The 16,321-nt window shown below is 35.7% G+C and overlaps 2 protein-coding genes and 2 pseudogenes across 3 annotated transcripts in view; 1 reads left to right on the forward strand and 3 right to left on the reverse strand.

Annotated features, from left to right (window-relative positions):
* The window catches only part of sh3pxd2ab (SH3 and PX domains 2Ab), an 84,100-nt gene that overhangs the window by 12,277 nt on the left and 55,502 nt on the right, over window positions 1–16,321 (forward strand). The gene's annotated exons all lie outside the window — the stretch shown is intronic.
* Window positions 111–3,056, reverse strand: LOC129360193 (N-acetyllactosaminide beta-1,3-N-acetylglucosaminyltransferase 3-like; annotated as a pseudogene).
* Window positions 5,294–8,906, reverse strand: LOC129360191 (N-acetyllactosaminide beta-1,3-N-acetylglucosaminyltransferase 3-like). Its single transcript, XM_055030324.1, has 2 exons — window positions 8,771–8,906; window positions 5,294–7,202 (listed from the first exon to the last, which is right to left on the reverse strand). The coding sequence occupies exons 1-2, from the start codon at window positions 8,776–8,778 to the stop codon at window positions 6,044–6,046; spliced, it is 1,167 nt and encodes a 388-aa protein (XP_054886299.1). The 5' UTR covers window positions 8,779–8,906; the 3' UTR covers window positions 5,294–6,043.
* Window positions 12,067–13,795, reverse strand: LOC129360195 (N-acetyllactosaminide beta-1,3-N-acetylglucosaminyltransferase 3-like; annotated as a pseudogene).

A 16,321-nucleotide genomic window follows, 5' to 3' on the forward strand; every position in this document is an offset into this window, starting at 1 on the left:
GCATTAAAATCTCTGCCCTACAAGTGAATAAGTTGATTAGTATTGGTAGCCAGTTTACTTACTAAATAACATCTACAAGTACCTAGTTTTCTCAAAATAACAAGCTATACTATCTGCATAACTAACCAATTACTTAAATCTTTTTTTGACCCATGTCTTGTTCAGACAGTTCATTTGAGTTTATTTTGACTCTACTGTTTATCATGCTTTAGCACTACATATGAGTTTTGGGTTGCGTACTTCCTGCCACAAGAAAAAATAGATCACTGGGCAAGAATTTGTGAAGCAAAGAAAATCTTTAAGGTAACAGGGGTCATTTTTATCAACTTGTCTGGAGGGAATGTGCCATTGTAGTGTTTGCACACCCATGTGAGAATCAGGTTTAAGTTTCGCTACAGCCAAACACATTCCCATGTAGACATCATCAATAGGAAATATTTGGACCGATGCAGATATTTTGTAAATGACCAAAGCTGTATAGCCTGACAGAAGGTATCCCCCACCTCCACAGTAGGGTGGGTAAATATTCTTGTCATACACCTGTGTGGGAATGAAGTACTTATTATTTGGGTCTCTTTTAGGCATTGCATTTTGCAACAGATGTCCAGTAAAAAGGTGCTTCCTTCCATTATTATCTTTAAGACTTTGAAGATATTCAACCATGTTGTCAGTGTGGGCAAAAACATCATCATCACCATTCAGCAGAAATCGAGCCTGTGGACAACTTCTGTCCATCCACTCAAGGAAGAGTATCTGCTTCAAAGTGAGGTTGAAAAAGGAATCCTTAAAATCCCATTGGAGGATGTCATTGTAATGTTGGTGCTCCCACATGACAAGTTTGTTCAATTTCTCCTCCTCGAAACCTGAACCGCCAGTTCCGATAATAAAGATTCTTCGAATCACTTTTCCCTTATAGGACCTCTCAGCAGCCCAGGTCTTGCGCGCAGAACCTCTCTTCGCTCGTAGTTCTGTGGGGAACTTTTAATTACAAGCAAAAGAAAGACGTCCTCAGGCTCATCATCTCCTTGACATTTGTCAGGAAGGTCCAGAATTATGGGGAAACTGCGACAGTGACGATAGTAAAGGAAGTCTTGAAACATAGGGGAAAGGGACTCAAAGCCAGAGACATTTTCAAACATTGTGTTTTGTTCACATCTTGCTGTTAGGTTTTGTGACACCCTCTTCTTTTCCAATTGCCAATTTGACGATGGGGAAATTTTGTGTAAAAATGAAGGTATCCAGACAAGGTTGGCACTAGATTGAGGTGTTGAGATGTTTTGTTGGTCATTGGAATAAAGAAGTACCAGAAGGATCATCAGCAGTAATACAGTTGTGGCACAGGTGTTCATCACTCTCAAAATTCTGAAATCAAAGAAACATAAAGAAATGGAGCTTAGAATGACAACTCATCTATGTCTTATGTAAATACTTCCACTGCATTGTTTCTTCTGTCTTGTTTTACAGAGGAATTTAGGAACAGATTCTTTCCTAGTAGATGCCTTTTACATAGTCGACCGAACACTGTCACTTTAAATCAATAAGAGATCTGTGCAATGGGAATTTACATTAATATGCTTATAAAAAAGGTTTGGGTGACTTTTAACCTTTTGACTAAATTTGAAGAAAAGTTTGGCTACTGACTGTATTTCTCTTCCAAGACTCATGACAGTCTGCCACATTTTCATCAGAGAGGAGAAAAATAAACAAAATGACAGGGAGGTGATAAAAAAAGACTCATTTAACTCTAAAAACTTGTAGATTACAGTTTTATTGAGGTAAAAATGCTAAAATTGAATAAAGTAATCTATAAACAAATATTCACATAAACCTTACGACAAGGGACATGGGATCTTTTTCTTCTCATTATCTGGCATAATTTCAGAGTAAACATTCCCGTGTTAGGGCTAGTAGGATTAGCAAAATTTCTTCTATTTGCTAAGTGCCTGGAATAAAGGGAGATGTATTTACATGTTTTATATTATTTTTTAAACTTTGGTCAGATTCAGAAGTGAAAATACAGATTTACTTTATATGCAAATGTGAGGTTTCAGACTTTTCATGCGCAACAATAAGAAGGAAGTGAAAAGAAATTCAACAGACACACACAGGCAAACAAATATACAAAGAACCCAGCCCATTTAAAAAATCTTATGGGAAGATTAATGTTTCATGTTTGTATTGATTTCTTTATTTCATAACAGTCTAATAAAAAAGGACAAGACAACTCACCAACACCTTCGGTTGAAATTGAATCACAGAGATGGACAAAGATTTTATTGCAAATTTTATAAGCAACATGTATTTTTTAATACAGGCTGCATTGCTAAATGAGTAGGAAGATCTCTATAATGTGATTGCATTACTTTTTGTGATCTTGATGCTAAGACAATAGATTAATTTTGAATTTTGTTCGGATTAAGGCTAATAAACAGCAACAAAAGGCTTAAAGTAAGGCTCACAGATTAAGATACAGATCTTTTATACAGTTTTATAGTTATACCATAAGGTTTTTAGTTTAGTCAGAAAAAGTCTTAATATTGTGATGATATTTAGGATAAAATAACTTATTTCATAATGAATACCAAGTCAACATTTCAAAAGATTTGTAGCCTTTCTATTTTCACATAAAGATGAAAACAATAACTGCTTTTTTACTTTCAAACATAGTTTTGAAAAAGAGATAGTGATGAAAAATGAAAACCTATAAAGAGAAGATAAAATATGACTCGAAATTTGTGACATACCTCCTGATTATTGTGAAAAGCAATCTAACTTCACAGAGGATAAATATCCAGTTATGAACAACAATGTACTTTACAAAACATTTTACAAACAAATGACCCTTTTAATTGATCAGAAACATTCAGGTGATCAAAATAACATATAAACTAAGCACAGCCCATAAATGTGGAAACTAATTTTACTATAATTACCTGACCATGTTGGTAGATGGTGAGTGCCTGATGAAATGACGAATTTATTCAATAAAGCAGGAAGAAATATCTTTTGAAGCCACACGTTTGAAAATTCTCACCTAAGCTACTTGTGAGACTGACAGGTCCTACATTACGTCTGTTAAGATATGTGTTAGATATTCAAGTTTTTTCACGATGCTGACATGTCAATAAACTGGTAGAGCAGGAAGTATTTCAGTTCTCTACCTTCATCTTCATTAGGCTTAACATTGAAGGATTGCAGTTGGAAAACAAATAGTTTACAGTTAATCTCAGTAGACCTATAACACAACGATCATACATTAAAAAAATTCTCACAGATCAAGACCAAACCCACTAATAGAATAGTAAAATATAATGTAACTTTTTCCATGAAATAACTTTTATTGGAATTTTTTCTTTTATCCCGTCAATTTAGTGAATACAAAAAAAAAAGACAAAGGATGGATGGATTATGTAATGGTCCAGCCATCCATTTGTGAAATGGTCAGAGATGATTTTGTATGAAAAACCACAGGGGGTTCCAGTCGTGGTGTTATCCTGGGGTGATGTTGTCTGGGTGCTTCAACCTCTGGATGGGCTTTTCCCATGGTAAGATTAAGGCAAAGATTAGACAAAGGCTGATTCAAAATTTAAGTTGGTTTCGACTCCACAAAATGATGTGTGTGTGGTGCACCTGGTGGTCAAGACTTGGCTTCGTAGGGCTAAATCAGGCCACACTCAGAAACTACAGAAAGCCACTGCCAAGTGGTATGCAGGGTATGACATTGAGGTCAGGTTTTAAATTGAGTTTTTTCCCGTAATCAGTGTCATTTTCTAACTAAATATGTAGCGTATTTCTAAAGGTATGAGAACACTTTTAATGTTGTGGCAAAAATAATCCTGAAATAGCTTGTGTTTCTATTTGTTAAAGCTCGTTACAGTCCACTGTTGTTATGTTTGTGCTTATGGTAGTTCAACATAGTGAACACCGAGAACTTCTCCATTGGGATTTGAAAGATCAATATGTCCATCAGGTTGAGTTGAAGTGATTAACCTGAGAGTTTAAATCAATTCCATCATCCACCTCCCGCTGAGAATTCCTCCCCAAGGCTGCTGAACATAGGGCAGAGACTTGCTCTCAGGGGAGATAAAGCTGGATGGAAGGTTTCACTCGGAAATCCCTTGAGGAAAGAGGAGGACAAAGACAAAAGATCTCATCATATATGAGCTAAGCAACTGGAAATGCATGTCCGGTTTGACAGAGGAAAGAAACAGCTCTTTGTTTTTGTCCCCACTGGTAAATTGTCACTTCCTTCCAGGAACATGTGGCACAGGAAGTGCAAAATGGCAGTGACGATGAACCTAGAAATCTTTTTTACAAACGTTCTTGTTGAAAATAAAATTTCAGGTTTAGCTCAGCAGAAATAAATAACTCTTTCCTGTTTCAGCCTTTGCAGATAACTTTTGTTTTGATCCAATTCTTATCAAGTTGAAATATTATTGAAAAATTTATTTATTTATTTATTTCAGAAATTTTATTGAACAAGTAAAACATGCTAATTTTTATTACTGGTGACAATTATGGTTTGCTGCTAAAAACTCAAGACTAAGTTTCCCAGAAGGTTAGAGTATTACACAAATCTTAACAAAAACATTTTAAATACATAAATATTACCAGACACAAACATAATTTACAAACGTTTCAGCTGGAATTATTGAAATAAATTTACTGCTAAATGAGATTAACATCTAAAAGGACAAAGTTACCGAGTTGTGGCACAGGTATTTGCAGACTTGGCAATTAGCCAGAAGTTATCAAGTTCCACCTAAACTGAGAGGTATATGGTAATAGAAGATGTGACAACTACAGATTGTGTTTTGTATTGCATTATTGGTGTTCAGGGTCATTCAAAATACAGTTCTCGGTTACCAGAGATTCCATCAAACACCTGAGCCTGATAAACGACATAGTGTTGCAGTTTAAGCAACTCAAGCAAATCTTGGAGGACATTAAACTTGAGTCTTTGAATAGTTAAGATTTCACTATAATGTATACGCATGCACCTCAGACAAGATGTGCCTCTTGTACTGATGTGTCATATTATCCTCTTGTCACACATTGTGTTTTGCAGATACTTTAATGGCGCTCTCTTTGCCTAATCTGTCAGTTTGTCTTGGTAGATTTGCAATTGTTGTTCTCAGTTTTATTTCTCCAGTTCATGAGATTGAACTGTGGTCCATCAAATATTGGAAGCTTGGAATATTGTTTTATAACCTAACCCTGCTTTAAACCTGTTAAGAAAGTTATTCTTGACCTTATGTGGCATATTTCTTGATCATCATGATATTGTTAGTTCAATGACTAATTCTTGAGACCTGACAGCTGCGTTAAAACTAATATCAAATAATTCACAGGCACACTTTTTTATTAACTCATGTGACTTTAGAAGGCATTTGGTTATGGTAGTAAAGAACATTTAATATCTTTCATTCAATTACAAAAAAAAAAATGTAAATTTCCAAGAAACATTCATTATCTTCACAAATGTAACACATAGAAAAACAGGTTCCATGAGATTTAACAGGTAACATTGCTTTTACAGTTAGACTATGAGTTACATTGAGTAATTATTGCAACATTCCAGCAGGATGGAAAGAGGTAAAACAATAATAAAACAGCCCAATTTCAGAAACAACAATGATTAGCAGTTTTATTAAGTTACATATTAATACGTTTAAAATAAACCCCTGCAACATAGCTCACAGATTATTATGCTGTGTTCACTTGCAGTCAGAAATCTGAGGCTCATTTAAACACTAGTTCACATAGCATATGTTTAGATTTCACAGTGTTGTTTTTTACTGTGTGTTTTCCTGTAATTAACTAATCAAATCTAGAATAAAAGCATTAAAATCTCTGCCCTACAAGTGAATAAGTTGATTAGTATTGGTAGCCAGTTTACTTACTAAATAACATCTACAAGTACCTAGTTTTCTCAAAAATAACAAGCTATACTAACTGCATAACTAACCAATTACTTAAATCTTTTTTTGACCCATGTCTTGTTCAGACAGTTCATTTGAGTTTATTTTGACTCTACTGTTTATCATGCTTTAGCACTACATATGAGTTTTGGGTTGCGTACTTCCTGCCACAAGAAAAATAGATCACTGGGCAAGAATTTGTGAAGCAAAAGAAAATCTTTAAGGTAACAGGGGTCATTTTTATCAACTTGTCTGGAGGGAATGTGCCATTGTAGTGTTTGCACACCCATGTGAGAATCAGGTTTAAGTTTCGCTACAGCCAAACACATTCCCATGTAGACATCATCAATAGGAATAATTTGGACCGATGCAGATATTTTGTAAATGACCAAAGCTGTATAGCCTGACAGAAGGTATCCCCCACCTCCACAGTAGGGTGGGTAAAAATTCTTGTCATACACCTGTGTGGGAATGAAGTACTTATTATTTGGGTCTCTTTTAGGCATTGCATTTTGCAACAGATGTCCAGTAAAAAGGTGCTTCCTTCCATTATTATCTTTAAGACTTTGAAGATATTCAACCATGTTGTCAGTGTGGGCAAAAACATCATCATCACCATTCAGCAGAAATCGAGCCTGTGGACAACTTCTGTCCATCCACTCAAGGAAGAGTATCTGCTTCAAAGTGAGGTTGAAAAAGGAATCCTTAAAATCCCATTGGAGGATGTCATTGTAATGTTGGTGCTCCCACATGACAAGTTTGTTCAATTTCTCCTCCTCGAAACCTGAACCGCCAGTTCCGATAATAAAGATTCTTCGAATCACTTTTCCCTTATAGGACCTCTCAGCAGCCCAGGTCTTGCGCAGAACCTCTCTTCGCTCGTAGTTCTGTGGGGAACTTTTAATTACAAGCAAAAGAAAGACGTCCTCAGGCTCATCATCTCCTTGACATTTGTCAGGAAGGTCCAGAATTATGGGGAAACTGCGACAGTGACGATAGTAAAGGAAGTCTTGAAACATAGGGGAAAGGGACTCAAAGCCAGAGACATTTTCAAACATTGTGTTTTGTTCACATCTTGCTGTTAGGTTTTGTGACACCCTCTTCTTTTCCAATTGCCAATTTGACAATGGGAAAGTTTTGTGTAAAAATGAAGGTATCCAGACAAGGTTGGCACTAGATTGAGGTGTTGAGATGTTTTGTTGCTTATTGGAATAAAGAAGTACCAGAAGGATCATCAGCAGTAATACAGTTGTGGCACAGGTGTTCATCACTCTCAAAATTCTGAAATCAAAGAAACATAAAGAAATACAGCTTAGAATGACAACTCATCTATGTCTTATGTAAATACTTCCACTGCATTGTTTCTTCTGCCTTGTTTTACAGAGGAATTTAGGAACAGATTCTTTCCTAGTAGATGCCTTTTACATAGTCGACCGAACACTGTCACTTTAAATCAATAAGAGATCTGTGCAATGGGAATTTACATTAATATGCTTATAAAAAAGGTTTGGGTGACTTTTAACCTTTTGACTAAATTTGAAGAAAAGTTTGGCTACTGACTGTATTTCTCTTCCAAGACTCATGACAGTCTGCCACATTTTCATCAGAGAGGAGAAAAATAAACAAAATGACAGGGAGGTGATAAAAAAAGACTCATTTAACTCTAAAAACTTGTGGGAGATTACAGTTTTATTGAGGTAAAAATGCTAAAATGGAATAAAGTAATCTATAAACAAATATTCACATAAACCTTACGACAAGGGACATGGGATCTTTTTCTTCTCATTATCTGGCATAATTTCAGAGTAAACATTCCCGTGTTAGGGCTAGTAGGATTAGCAAAATTTCTTCTATTTGCTAAGTGCCTGGAATAAAAGGAGATGTATTTACATGTTTTATATTATTTTTTAAACTTTGGTCAGATTCAGAAGTGAAAATACAGATTTACTTTATATGCAAATGTGAGGTTTCAGACTTTTCATGCGCAACAATAAGAAGGAAGTGAAAAGAAATTCAACAGACACACAGGCAAACAAATATACAAAGAACCCAGCCCATTTAAAAAATCTTATGGGAAGATTAATGTTTCATGTTTGTATTGATTCTTTATTTCATAACAGTCTAAAAAAAGTACAAGACAACTCACCAACACCTTCGGTTGAAATTGAATCACAGAGATGGACAAAGATTTTATTGCAAATTTTATAAGCAACATGTATTTTTTAATACAGGCTGCATTGCTAAATGAGTAGGAAGATCTCTATAATGTGATTGCATTACTTTTTGTGATCTTGATGCTAAGACAATAGATTAATTTTGAATTTTGTTCGGATTAAGGCTAATAAACAGCAACAAAAGGCTTAAAGTAAGGCTCACAGATTAAGATACAGATCTTTATACAGTTTTATAGTTATACCATAAGGTTTTTAGTTTAGTCAGAAAAAGTCTTAATATTGTGATGACATTTAGGATAAAATAACTTATTTCATAATGAATACCAAGTCAACATTTCAAAAGATTTGTAGCCTTTCTATTTTCACATAAAGATGAAAACAATAACTGCTTTTTTACTTTCAAACATAGTTTTGAAAAAGAGATAGTGATGAAAAATGAAAACCTATAAAGAGAAGATAAAATATGACTCGAAATTTGTGACATACCTCCTGATTATTGTGAAAAGCAATCTAACTTCACAGAGGATAAATATCCAGTTATGAACAACAATGTACTTTACAAAACATTTTACAAACAAATGACCCTTTTAATTGATCAGAAACATTCAGGTGATCAAAATAACATATAAACTAAGCACAGCCCATAAATGTGGAAACTAATTTTACTATAATTACCTGACCATGTTGGTAGATGGTGAGTGCCTGATGAAATGACGAATTTATTCAATAAAGCAGGAAGAAATATCTTTTGAAGCCACACGTTTGAAAATTCTCATCGAAGCTACTTGTGAGACTGACAGGTCCTACATTACGTCTGTTAAGATATGTGTTAGATATTCAAGTTTTTTCACGATGCTGACATGTCAATAAACTGGTAGAGCAGGAAGTATTTCAGTTCTCTACCTTCATCTTCATTAGGCTTAACATTGAAGGATTGCAGTTGGAAAACAAATAGTTTACAGTTAATCTCAGTAGACCTATAACACAACGATCATACATTAAAAAAATTCTCACAGATCAAGACCACACCCACTAATAGAATAGTAAAATATAATGTAACTTTTTCCATGAAATAACTTTTATTGGAATTTTTTTTTCTTTTATCCCGTCAATTTAGTGAATACAAAAAAAAAAGACAAAGGATGGATGGATTATGTAATGGTCCAGCCATCCATTTGTGAAATGGTCAGAGATGATTTTGTATGAAAAACCACAGGGGGTTCCAGTCGTGGTGTTATCCTGGGGTGATGTTGTCTGGGTGCTTCAACCTCTGGATGGGCTTTTCCCATGGTAAGATTAAGGCAAGAGATTAGACAAAGGCTGATTCAAAATTTAAGTTGGTTTCGACTCCACAAAATGATGTGTGTGTGGTGCACCTGGTGGTCAAGACTTGGCTTCGTAGGGCTAAATCAGGCCACACTCAGAAAACTACAGAAAGCCACTGCCAAGTGGTATGCAGGGTATGACATTGAGGTCAGGTTTTAAATTGAGTTTTTTCCCGTAATCAGTGTCATTTTCTAACTAAATATGTAGCGTATTTCTAAAGGTATGAGAACACTTTTAATGTTGTGGCAAAAATAATCCTGAAATAGCTTGTGTTTCTATTTGTTAAAGCTCGTTACAGTCCACTGTTGTTATGTTTGTGCTTATGGTAGTTCAACATAGTGAACACCGAGAACTTCTCCATTGGGATTTGAAAGATCAATATGTCCATCAGGTTGAGTTGAAGTGATTAACCTGAGAGTTTAAATCAATTCCATCATCCACCTCCCGCTGAGAATTCCTCCCCAAGGCTGCTGAACATAGGGCAGAGACTTGCTCTCAGGGGAGATAAAGCTGGATGGAAGGTTTCACTCGGAAATCCCCTTGAGGAAAGAGGAGGACAAAGACAAAAAGATCTCATCATATATGAGCTAAGCAACTGGAAATGCATGTCCGGTTTGACAGAGGAAAGAAACAGCTCTTTGTTTTTGTCCCCACTGGTAAATTGTCACTTCCTTCCAGGAACATGTGGCACAGGAAGTGCAAAATGGCAGTGACGATGAACCTAGAAATCTTTTTTACAAACGTTCTTGTTGAAAATAAAATTTCAGGTTTAGCTCAGCAGAAATAAATAACTCTTTCCTGTTTCAGCCTTTGCAGATAACTTTTGTTTTGATCCAATTCTTATCAAGTTGAAATATTATTGAAAAATTTATTTATTTATTTATTTCAGAAATTTTATTGAACAAGTAAAACATGCTAATTTTTATTACTGGTGACAATTATGGTTTGCTGCTAAAAACTCAAGACTAAGTTTCCCAGAAGGTTAGAGTATTACACAAATCTTAACAAAAACATTTTAAATACATAAATATTACCAGACACAAACATAATTTACAAACGTTTCAGCTGGAATTATTGAAATAAATTTACTGCTAAATGAGATTAACATCTAAAAGGACAAAGTTACCGAGTTGTGGCACAGGTATTTGCAGACTTGGCAATTAGCCAGAAGTTATCAAGTTCCACCTAAACTGAGAGGTATATGGTAATAGAAGATGTGACAACTACAGATTGTGTTTTGTATTGCATTATTGGTGTTCAGGGTCATTCAAAATACAGTTCTCGGTTACCAGAGATTCCATCAAACACCTGAGCCTGATAAACGACATAGTGTTGCAGTTTAAGCAACTCAAGCAAATCTTGGAGGACATTAAACTTGAGTCTTTGAATAGTTAAGATTTTACTATAATGTATACGCATGCACCTCAGACAAGATGTGCCTCTTGTACTGATGTGTCATATTATCCTCTTGTCACACATTGTGTTTTGCAGATACTTTAATGGCACTCTCTTTGCCTAATCTGTCAGTTTGTCTTGGTAGATTTGCAATTGTTGTTCTCAGTTTTATTTCTCCAGTTCATGAGATTGAACTGTGGTCCATCAAATATTGGAAGCTTGGAATATTGTTTTATAACCTAACCCTGCTTTAAACCTGTTAAGAAAGTTATTCTTGACCTTATGTGGCATATTTCTTGATCATCATGATATTGTTAGTTCAATGACTAATTCTTGAGACCTGACAGCTGCGTTAAAAACTAATATCAAATAATTCACAGGCACACTTTTTATTAACTCATGTGACTTTAGAAGGCATTTGGTTATGGTAGTAAAGAACATTTAATATCTTTCATTCAATTACAAAAAAAAAAAAAAAAATGTAAATACCAAATAAAATTTCCAAGAAACATTCATTATCTTCACAAATGTAACACATAGAAAAACAGGTTCCATGAGATTTAACAGGTAACATTGCTTTTACAGTTAGACTATGAGTTACATTGAGTAATTATTGCAACATTCCAGCAGGATGGAAAGAGGTAAAACAATAATAAAACAATGATAGAATTTCAGAAACAACAATGATTAGCAGTTTTATTAAGTTACATATTAATACGTTTAAAATAACCCTGCAACATAGCTCACAGATTATTATGCTGTGTTCACTTGCAGTCAGAAATCTGAGGCTCATTTAAACACTAGTTCACATAGCATATGTTTAGATTTCACAGTGTTGTTGTTTTTTACTGTGTGTTTTCCTGTAATTAACTAATCAAATCTAGAATAAAAGCATTAAAATCTCTAACCCTACAAGTGAATAAGTTGATTAGTATTGGTAGCCAGTTTACTTACTAAATAACATCTACAAGTACCTAGTTTTTTCACTATGGTCAAAAATAACAAGCTATACTATCTGCATAACTAACGAATTACTTAAATCTTTTTTTGACCCATGTCTTGTTCAGACAGTTCATTTGAGTTATTTTGACTCTACTGTTTATTATGCTTTAGCACATGGGAGTTTTGGGTTGCGTACTTCCTGCCACAAGAAAAATAGATCACTGGGCAAGAATTTGTGAAGCAAAGAAAACCCTTAAGGTAACAGGGGTTATATTTTTTAACTTCTATGGAGGCAATGTGCCATTGTAGTGTTTGCACACCCATGTGAGAATCAGGTTTAAGTTTCGCTACAGCCAACACATTCCCATGTAGACATCATCAATAGGAATAATTTGGACCGATGCAGATATTTTGTAAATGACCAAAGCTGTATAGCCTGACAGAAGGTATCCCCCACCTCCACAGTAGGGTGGGTAAAAATTCTTGTCATACACCTGTGTGGGAATGAAGTACTTATTATTTGGGTCTCTTATAGGACTTGCATTTTGCAACAGATGTCCAGTAAAAAGGTGCTTCCTTCCATTATTATCTTTAAGACTTTGAAGATATTCAACCATGTTGTCAGTGTGGGCAAAAACATCATCATCACCATTCAGCAGAAATCGAGCCTGTGGACAACTTCTGTCCATCCACTCAAGGAAGAGTATCTGCTTCAAAGTGAGGTTGAAAAAGGAATCCTTAAAATCCCATTGGAGGATGTCATTGTAATGTTGGTGCTCCCACATGACAAGTTTGTTCAATTTCTCCTCCTCGAAACCTGAACCGCCAGTTCCGATAATAAAGATTCTTCGAATCACTTTTCCCTTATAGGACCTCAGCAGCCCAGGTCTTGCGCAGAACCTCTCTTCGCTCGTAGTTCGTGGGGAACTTTTAATTACAAGCAAAAGAAAGACGTCCTCAGGCTCATCATCTCCTTGACATTTGTCAGGAAGGTCCAGAATTATGGGGAAACTGCGACAGTGACGATAGTAAAGGAAGTCTTGAAACATAGGGGAAAGGGACTCAAAGCCAGAGACATTTTCAAACATTGTGTTTTGTTCACATCTTGCTGTTAGGTTTTGTGACACCCTCTTCTTTTTCAATTGCCTATTTGACGATGGGAAAGTTTTGTTTGAGGCATTGCGACTTTCTTCTTTTAAATATGAAGTTGTGCAGACATGGTTGTGACTAGATTGAGGTGTTGAGATGTTTTGTTGGTCATTGGAATAAAGAAGAACCAGAAGGATCATCAGCAGTAATAAAGTTGTGGCACAGTTGTAACTCATTCTCAAAATTCTGAAATCAAAGAAACATAAAGAAATGGAGCTTAGAATGACAACTCATCTATGTCTTATGTAAATACTTCCACTGCATTGTTTCTTCTGCCTTGTTTTACAGAGGAATTTAGGAACAGATTCTTTCCTAGTCGATGCCTTTTACATAGTCGACCGAACACTGTCACTTTAAATCAATAAGAGATCTGTGCAATGGGAATTTACATTAATATGCTTATAAAAAAGGTTTGGGTGACTTTTAACCTTTTGACTAAATTTGAAGAAAAGTTTGGCTACTGACTATTTCTCTTCCAAGACTCATGACAGTCTGCCACATTTTCATCAGAGAGGAGAAAAATAAACAAAATGACAGGGAGGTGATAAAAAAAGACTCATTTAACTCTAAAAACTTGTGGGAGATTACAGTTTTATTGAGGTAAAAATGCTAAAATGGTATAAAGTAAAAAATACCAACATTTTAAAAAAATCTTAAAGGAAGATTAATGAATTCATATCTAGTTATGAACAAAGATGTACTTTACAACAAAATAACACGAAAACTAAGCACAGCCCATAAATGTGAAACTAATTTTACTATAATTACCTGACCATGTTGGTAGATGGTGAGTGCCTGATGAAATGACGACTTTATTCAATAAAGCAGGAAGAAATATCTTTTGAAGCCACACGTTTGAGGATTCTCATCGAAGCTACTTGTGAGACTGACAGGTCCTCTGTGAAGTTTGAGATAGGCTTTAGGTACACAAGTTTTTCTACTTTAAGGCATCAGGTCACTAAACTGGTTGAGCAGGAAGTAGGAAGCCTTAGCATCCAAGCATTATTCAAATGTGTTTGTTGGGTAAGGCCAGTGTTGTAGTACTCGAAAACGGTCTTGGTCTCGAGACCGGTCTTAAGACCATTTTTTGATAGTCTCGGTCTTGTCTCGGACTCGACCACATTTGGTCTCGGTCTTGTCTCGGTCTCGGACATTGAGGACTCGGTATTTTATTTCAAGACCGGTCAAGACCACAACTGTGAAAATAACGCTAAATCATCAGTATCAATTTCTTTAAGATCCTTCTTTTTATTGGATGCACTCCTGATTCAAATCCAAGCAATAACCCGTCTCATTGGTAAATGCATGTTGTTGTTTTTTTAACTGCTGTCGCCCCACCCCCTTTCACCTTGAGCTGCGGACTGCAGCACTTCGATTGAAAGTTACAAGTGGTTGTCTGGGAAGGGGATAAGATGTCGGCCAAATCATCGGTTATAAAATTTGGCTATTTAAATCACAAACAATACATTTGTAAAGCAACATTGAGAAAAAAGCATACAGCGCAATGTAAGTTCTGCAGTGCTTCACTATCAGAGACGGTGGGGACTACGTCCAACTTTTATCGACACTTTTATCGATCAATCTTTTTTTCAACAAATTATCTGTGTCATAACATATTGTCACAACTTGGTGATAGATATAGATTTATTTAAGAAAAGTTATATAATGTAGCTATAATCTGTATACGAGAGAGAAACGAGAGAAATGATTGGCATTTTTTCAGTTTTACACATGTGCACATGGTTTGAAATAGCACATTTAAAAAAACAACATAAATGTATACTTGGCAGGGAAAATACTATTTTGATCGACTTTGATTGTTTGAAATTCTGTGATTACAACATAGAAGTACTAAATAAAGATGTTTGTTTATTCCAGTTCTCTGTGTAAAATATCTAGGTGTTTTTACGTGAATGTGGGTCCTTTAGATCAATTTTAGTGATTTTGATCATGTTTCACATTTTATTGTCACATACTGGCGCTGGTCTTGGTCTTGACTCGGTCTCGACTTCCCTCGGTCTTGGTCTTGACTTGGTCCCGAACCCTAAAAGTCTTGGTCTTGTCTCGGTCTCGATACACTCTGGTCTTGGTCTTGTCTTGGTCTCGGGTTAGGTGGTCTTGAACACAACACTGGGTAAGGCCATTGATGCTCGGAACCCCATAAAGTTCTGCTTCACTCACTCGAAAACTAACATAAAAGTTCAATACAATGCGAGTGCCTTGAATATATACGTAATTACTTTCTGTCTTTTCCTCATATAATAGAAGTATCTGCACTGTATTTATTTCAGTTCTCTACAGTACTTATTTCATTATCTTCATCTTCATTTGGCTTAACATTAAAGGATTGCAGTTGTAAATCAAATAGTTTACAGTTAATCTCAGCAGACCTATAATATAACGATCATACATTACTCAAAATTCCCACAAACCAAGAACAAACCCACTAATAGAATAGTAAAATATAATGTAACTTTTTCCATGAAAGAACTTTTATTGGAATTTTTTTTTCTTTTATCCCGTCAATTTAGTGAATACAAAAAAAAAGACAAAGGATGGATGGATTATGCAATGGTCCAGCCATCCATTCGTGAAATGGTCAGAGATGATTTTGTATGAAAAACCACAGGGGGTTCCAGTCGTGGTGTTATCCTGGGGTGATGTTGTCTGGGTGCTTCAACCCCTGGATGGGCTTTTCCCATGGTAAGATTAAGGCAAGAGATTAGACAAAGGCTGATTCAAAATTTAAGTTGGTTTCGACTCCACAAAATGATGTGTGTGTGGTGCACCTGGTGGTCAAGACTTGGCTTCGTAGGGCTAAATCAGGCCACACTCAGAAAACTACAGAAAGCCACTGCCAAGTGGTATGCAGGGTATGACATTGAGGTCAGGTTTTAAATTGAGTTTTTTCCCGTAATCAGTGTCATTTTCTAACTAAATATGTAGCGTATTTCTAAAGGTATGAGAACACTTTTAATGTTGTGGCAAAAATAATCCTGAAATAGCTTGTGTTTCTATTTGTAAAGCTCGTTACAGTCCACTGTTGTTATGTTTGTGCTTACGGTAGTTCAACATAGTGAACACCGAGAACTTCTCCATTGGGATTTGAAAGATCAATATGTCCATCAGGTTCAGTTGAAGTGATTAACCTGAGAGTTTAAATCAATTCCATCATCCACCTCCCGCTGAGAATTCCTCCCCAAGGCTGCTGAACATAGGGCAGAGACTTGCTCTCAGGGGAGATAAAGCTGGATGGAAGGTTTCACTCGGAAATCCCCTTGAGGAAAGAGGAGGACAAAGACAAAAAGATTCATCATATATGAGCTAAGCAACTGGAAATGCATGTCCGGTTTGACAGAGGAAAGAAGCAGCTCTTTGTTTTTGTCCCCACTGGTAAATTGTCACTTCCTTCCA

Source organism: Poeciliopsis prolifica, unplaced genomic scaffold, assembly GCF_027474105.1.
Source record: "Poeciliopsis prolifica strain line A6 unplaced genomic scaffold, Auburn_PproV2 SCAFFOLD005, whole genome shotgun sequence".
NCBI lineage: Eukaryota > Metazoa > Chordata > Actinopteri > Cyprinodontiformes > Poeciliidae > Poeciliopsis > Poeciliopsis prolifica.